General features: G+C 43.4%; 1 protein-coding gene across 1 annotated transcript in view; it reads left to right on the forward strand.

Moving 5' to 3' along the window:
• Positions 1-2,751: 2,751 nt before the first annotated feature.
• Positions 2,752-7,050, forward strand: part of f5 (coagulation factor V) — a gene marked incomplete at both ends in the record, with an annotated part of 99,856 nt that continues 95,557 nt past the window's right edge. The window contains 3 exons of the mRNA XM_084311431.1: positions 2,752-2,915; positions 3,839-3,921; positions 5,448-5,570. Of these exons, the coding sequence (XP_084167557.1) occupies positions 2,752-2,915; positions 3,839-3,921; positions 5,448-5,570 (370 nt within the window). The remainder of the gene's footprint in view (positions 2,916-3,838; positions 3,922-5,447; positions 5,571-7,050) is intronic.

Genomic DNA, 7,050 nt, shown 5'->3' on the forward strand with positions numbered 1-7,050 from the left:
ACCAACTCACATTGCATGATGAATGTGGCACACTCCTCGAAGTTACCGTCGAACAAACGTTGGTTGGAGAGACGGGGCTCCCGAGGTGCGAGGTCGGGAGGTGCAGGGTCTGTCGCGGCGGCAGGTGGTGATCTGGCTGGGACTCCTGGCACAGGTGGTGTTAAAAGCAGGGTGTTAAATGCTGCACTGAGAGCCTGTAGCTGGTACAGAATATCAGCCTGCTGATTACCCTGGGTAGTCTGCTGGGTGGCCAGAGTATCAAGAGAATCCTGAATTGGCTGGACCTGGGCCCGGAGGTCCTGCACAGCAGCCGCAGCCGCACCTAACTGTTGGGTGTGGTCGTTGGTCAGCTGGATCTGGACCGCCAACGCTGCTCTAACTCTGTCTGTGTCGGCTGGGGTCGACATGGTCGGGTCGTAATGTAATGGTTTGTAAACAACCCCAACAGCACGGCACAGACAGGTAGTTCAGAGTTAGGCAAAAACCAGGGCGTATTTATTTCCAAAACAGAGAAGAGCAAAAACAACAAAAAGCATAAGGGGAGAATGTCCTTGGGCAGAGTAGGCTCTGCGGCTCTGCAGCTCGGCTCAGAGCAGAGACGGCACTGTGGCGTTGCGCCTCTGACTCTGCGGCTCTGCAGCTACTTGGACATCCACTTGGGGAGGAACAGATCCACTCGGGGAGGAACAGAGAGAGAATATCAACAAACGAGCGTATGGAATATGAGGCAGTCCAGTATTATTAGCTGAGTCCAGTACTAACACAAGCGACACATCTTCAGTGTTTACCAAACACACAAAAACAGAAAGATCCCGAGTCCAGGAAAATGCGAGGAAAAAACAGAGCATCCAAAAAAGTATGTTTCCAAAAACTCACCAAGGCGCAATTGTGCAAAGCGATCTACGAGGCACAGATCCACGGATGGCAGAGAGGAGCAAGAGCGGCGACTTCCAAAAACGTCCTGGAGCAAACGACGGAGAAACAACACAGGAAGAAACAAGCAGCTGGTAGTGGTAAGCAAAAACGACCCGACACAGAACGTTCAGAACCCCAGAGTATATAAGGGCTCCACCGAGCTGATTTGAAACTCACTTCAGGTGCGTGAAGGTAATTGGTACCTGGAAGCGTGCGGTATTGGACCAATCCTCACAGTTTAACCCTTTCACTGCCACACTTCCAAAGGGTTAACCCTTTCACTGTGACAATACAGAGGGTTAACCCTTTCACTGCCACACGACAAAGCGTTAACCCTTTCACAACCACACTACAGAAGGTTAACCATTTCACTACCACACTACAACCGTCTGTAGTGTGGTAGTGAAAGGTTAACCTTCAGTAGTGTGGTAGTGAAAGGGTTAACCCGAAGGTCTGCATAACTGAACTGATGGTAGGTCCAATCATTCATCCTCACACACACACACACACACACACGCATGCACATGCACGCACACACACACACACACACTAGGGCTGACCCCTATTAATCGATTAGTCGACTAATCGGTCGAAATGGGCCGTAGTTGACTGGCCAACCTCTTAGTCGAATATAATAAATTTTTTATTTTTTTTATTTTTTTATCATTTTTTTCAAAAGAAAGGAGGCATAGAAGCGTGGCTAACGCTAATGGCACGCATACCAGAGGCTAACTGCCTACGAAAACAGGCACAGAGGCACTGAAAGAGGATTTCACCCATCTAATGAACACACTATACTTGACAAATATCAAGATGTATCCATCAGTGGACCAATTGCATGCTTTTGCAGAGGACAAGAAGCCTTCAGTCGACTCCTTCAGACATTAAGCACCCCCCACACAGCCCAAATGGAATGATAAAAAAATAAAAAAAATAAAATATTATACTTTTTTTTTTTTTTTTTTTTTTTTTTGTAGTCGACCAATAGTCGACTAACGGCAAATTTTGGCCAATCCTAGTCGACCATCCAAATCCTTAGTCGGGGACAGCCCTAACACACACACACACACACACACACACACACACACACACACACACACACACACACACACACACACACACACACACACACACACACACACACACACACACACACACACACACACACACACACACACACACACACACACACACACACACTGCTATTATGTAATTCTGCTCTGCAAACCCCCCCCTAGATTGCCAAGACTTGTCAGAAGGAGAAATGATCTTTGAGAACATACAACCAAAAGTAACATTTCCTTTGAGGTGCGAGAGAACTGAGGGAGTACAGAATGCAGGCACAAGTTTTTCCATTGTCTTTTCAACAACAAATCATTTGACAGTTCTGCATCGACCGGTCGTGAATATTTGGGACAACCGGAATATTTGGGACGAATGCCTGTGGATAGGATGAACAAACGAAACGGCATGGTGGAGACATTCTTTCAGGACACGCTGAGGTCAGGATGCTTTATGATTGAACCTGTGTCATCGTCATACTGTGTGTTGTTTACATACAGACACAGAATGATAGGAACTCACACACTGCTAGGAGTGACTCAGAAACGAGACATGAGGTTTCAATTAGAAGAGGACACAGTTCATCGCCCTGGGACATAATGTTTAAACGTGTGCGTGTGCGTGTCTGTGTGTGTCTGTGTGTGTCTGTGTGTGAGTAGGGGCGTGGGGTATCCCTGTGACAGTTAAAAACACTGAGTGATCCATCTTCCTGTCAGATCACAGTTTCCTGACTTCCAGAAAAGACCGTTTGCAACTGGAATTCCAACCCCAGACATGAGGCTTTGTTCCTGGCCTGGGCTTCCATGCCTCTTGCCTGGCCTGGTACTCCTGGCTGTCCTCTCCCAGGTCAAGACGGCACAGGGCGATACCAGGGAGAGGCATTACTATATCGCTGCCGTTCAGATAGACTGGGATTACTCAGGCAATGGACCACAAAGGTAGGCTAACACAAGCTTATATTTTGTGATGTTATCTAACAAAATAAGGATTTAATTTTTCCTTTTTACCTGAACTATTGTTGACTCCATGTCAGATTTATAATTTTTAGTGAGCTAGATTTCCTGGGTCATTCATACATAACTGCATGAATGGGTATAAATGGGTAATATAATATTACATAGATCCTGTACATACCTGCACATAGTCCTTTTACAAATCTGTAGATACTATATCTATATCTGTAGATATCCCTTACCTACTCTTACTAGTTACTAGCTGCTGGCCAGTATGACTTACTACCATAGTGTCTTTATACCTGTATCACTGTACATATTAATACTACAACTCTGTACATACATCTGATTAGCACTATTACTCAGTAGTACTCATTTATATATTTCATACCCAGTTTAATCACCTGTACATTGTATATTACTATTGCACTTTACTGTTATATTTGCACTCTGGTTGGATGCCAAACTTATTTTCGTTGTACTGTACTTGTATAATGCTGTATAATGACAATTAATTTGAATCGAATCTATATCTATTTAGTTGTATGATATAACTAGAAGTGATTGTACTTTGTAATATTATAAACACCCCCAACAACCTTCCAGATACATTTGATTTGGCTGTCTGTTGTTTTAAAATTAAAGTACTCCAAATAAGATTAATATATTTCATATAACTTCATTATATTAAAATAATTGTTTAATACTGGAAAACAGTATTCTTACTGATGATTGGAATACTTGTTTGCTATCAATGTTGGAGTGATATAGGCACGCATTTGAAAATTGGTGACAGTGTATGACGAAATTAGGTTTTTGTTATGAATGGCTCTGTGGTCATGATTACACATAGTATGTCTAGCTATGTGTCTTGATTCACTGTTTGTGTTTTTCCACACATCTAACAGGTCTGGTCCCTCCTACAAGAAAGTGGTCTTTAGGGAATATGAGGAAGGCTTCAAGCAGGCTAAGACTCATCCTTCCTGGTTAGGTAAATGTCCGGTATGGTTTCCATTAAACCACTGACTGTCTGACTGTCGTTGGTTTCTCAACCAAAGGACGTCATGACATGAGAAAAAAAAGAAAGTGTGGAAAATACCTCTATTGTCTATTAATCGTTTACAGTGCAGTGAGTCAAGTACTACTGTACGTATGTGGAACCAATGGTTAAGTCTTAACAATTGTAGTCTTGTTATTCATTGACTTCAAACCTTTATTTATACCCAAAAGGCAACTGAGGTTTCCCTCATTTACAGTCACGTCATAGTGTACATAACAGAAATAAGCAAAAAAATAAAAGCATATAAAATCACACAGCATATAAAAACCATAACAATAAGACAACAAGACGAGGCAAAAAGCAAGGATAACAAATCAATTAAAACATACACAACTTGATTGACTATTTCTTATGTAGTGATGTCACAGGTAAGGATGGTCATTTGTGAAGATGAAAGGTAAACCATGTTGAATCGTTCTACAAATGTGTATCGTGTCGTCACGCGTGCGTGTGTATGTATATTTGTACGTGTAAGAGGGAGCTCCACAAATCATGTTAAACCCAGATTCGGCTCAAATAAGGGACTAAACACGTTTCGCAATTATGCCACATCAATGTGGAACGCCCTACCCAAAGCTGTAAAGGAATGTGGATCACTACCCACTTTCAAAACCTCTCTCAAGGGACACCTACGGGAGACTGCAATTCAACACTGGCCCCTGTAAATATCCTAACCCAACCCCCTCCAATGTACAGTCATTTACCTAGTATGGTTTTGTCAATAGTCCAATGTACAATTTTGTTTGTTTGTACAGTGTCTCCCCCCCCCCCCCCCCCTCAATGTACAGTTTTGCCAATGTACAGTCATTTACCTAGTATGGTTTTGTCAATAGTCCAATGTACAATTTTGTTTGTTTGTACAGTGTCCCCCCCCCCCTCAATGTACAGTTTTGCTTGTTTATACAGTGTGCCCCCCCCCCCCCCCCCCAACCACCTCCAATGTAGATTACCCAGTATGGTTGTCAATATCCCAGTGTACCCAACCCCCCCCACCCAACCTCCTCCAATGTACAGTTTCTACGTCAAATGTATATACTCCCTTTTCCTGACTCCTTCTGTATCACAAACAGTACTGTATTTGCAAATCTGGTATGTCATAAATGTATAGATGTAGCAGTACTGACTATCTGTATGTCATGTATGTCATATATGTCCTGATGAATTGAAAATGGGGGACCCTGATGTAAACAAGACGAAAGTCTTTTTCTGGTCTGCATCCCCTTAACAATTGTGTGTATTGAGCTGTACTGTATTGTACCCATTCTGCAATCTGTTAATAAAGTTTTCAATCAATCAATGTGGGACTTCGGACCCCAGGAAGACTAGCTGGTGCCATTGGCATCAGCTAATGGGGATCCTTTTTAATAAACAATAATAAACAATAAACGCTCTGCCACAGCACACATCTGGGAATCCTTGGGCGGGGTGGAACTAACCGCTTCTCCGTCCCTCCGCAGGTCTTCTGGGCCCCACGCTGAGGGCTCAGCAGGGCGAGACCATCGTCGTCACCTTTAGGAACATGGCCGACAGACCTTACAGCATCCACCCACATGGGATCGCTTACGGGAAGCAGTCAGAGGGTGGGTTACCTCATGTTACGGCAGCTGTGGCTCAGCCGCTTATGTGAAAAGCAACCTCATGAACGTCAGACAGATAAGCAGAACAGACGTTTTTGGAAACGTTAGATTGAGAGGAAAAGGGGTCTCTGTTGGTGCTCCCCGTGTTACTCATTCAGTTAAGTACACAAAATTGGGCAATACACAAACAGCTGTGTTTGTCTTTTTCAGTAATATTAACTAAAGGAAAGAGATTAACGTGGCAGACAGTACTGAAGTCCAACAGGAAGCTTCGCTAAAGCCTGTCTCCACATAGGCTATAGGTTACAGCAATAAAGCAAAGACTCGTCTGCCCTCGTGAATGAAGGGAATCGAGAGCAATCATTCCTTAATTAAAGTAATGCCAAAGGCAGAGTGCAGAGGAAATATGACCGTGATAAGACAGTGATAACAGGGACACAGGAAACCCTTCTTAGATAATCAACCACAGTACCGCTGTCAAATTGAGTCATCATCGTTTCTTTAAGACATTTATGTCAAATATTTCTGACCCCTGTTGTCACACACTGTGCTGTGATGTGTCATTCATTCAACTACTGTATGATGAGAGGAGTTGTTGAGTTTATCTTCATTTCTTCCACCACCACCTGGCCAGGTGGCCTGAATACTTTGGGCAGCCGAAGAGTGTTTCCACGTCTCTGATTGGCCAGATCATTTCTGGTCATGTGACATGTACGCCCAATCATGGGACCGCAAGTTTCTACACTGGTTCTCGTTCGAAGTTGGTTAAGGTTAGAGTTTGTCTTAGAGCAGTGCTTCTCAAACTTTTTCTGTCAGGCCCCCCTTTGGCGGACCAAAATATTTACAGTGCGTCCATTGCGCGTTTGGCGAGACCCCCTTGATGAGCGCCTGTAGCCCCCTCCTTTTCCCTGCCATGGCCTGCGCACCATCAGAGCAAAAGCCCACACAGTTCTCCCATTTCAGTCCATGTTCTGTCAGGTAATTGTCAATAATTTTGAAGAGCTCATCAGCTGTCGCTCTGTTTTTGACATATTTGCAAAACAGCAGATCTTCACTCAGTGACTGGGAATTTACAAAGCGAACATAGGAAATAAGCAAACAGTCTTTATTGCTGTCAGTCTTTGACAAGGCAACACGCATGTCATCCTCAAGGCTCAACTTGGCCCTATATTTTGTTTTCAGAGCTGTCATGGATGAAAAGCCAGCTTCACACAGATATGTGGTGCTGAATGATATCAACACCTTAACTGCTGCATCATGAGATACTTGGTACTCAGCACCACACTCTGAAACTAGCTCTCCAGGTGGTATCAGATGAGATTTCAATGAGTTCTTCCAAGAGTTTGGATGGAGATGTGTCAGGAAGCTTTGTTTCAATTTTGTCTGTAAAGTTTTTTTTTATCCAGAGTAACCTGGTGATCATTTTCTGTGTTTTATTAAATAATGATTTTCAGATTTTGAGAAATGGTCAAACTTATCCAAA

This window comes from Notolepis coatsorum, assembly GCF_963971535.1.
Source record: "Notolepis coatsorum genome assembly, chromosome: 3".
NCBI lineage: Eukaryota > Metazoa > Chordata > Actinopteri > Aulopiformes > Paralepididae > Notolepis > Notolepis coatsorum.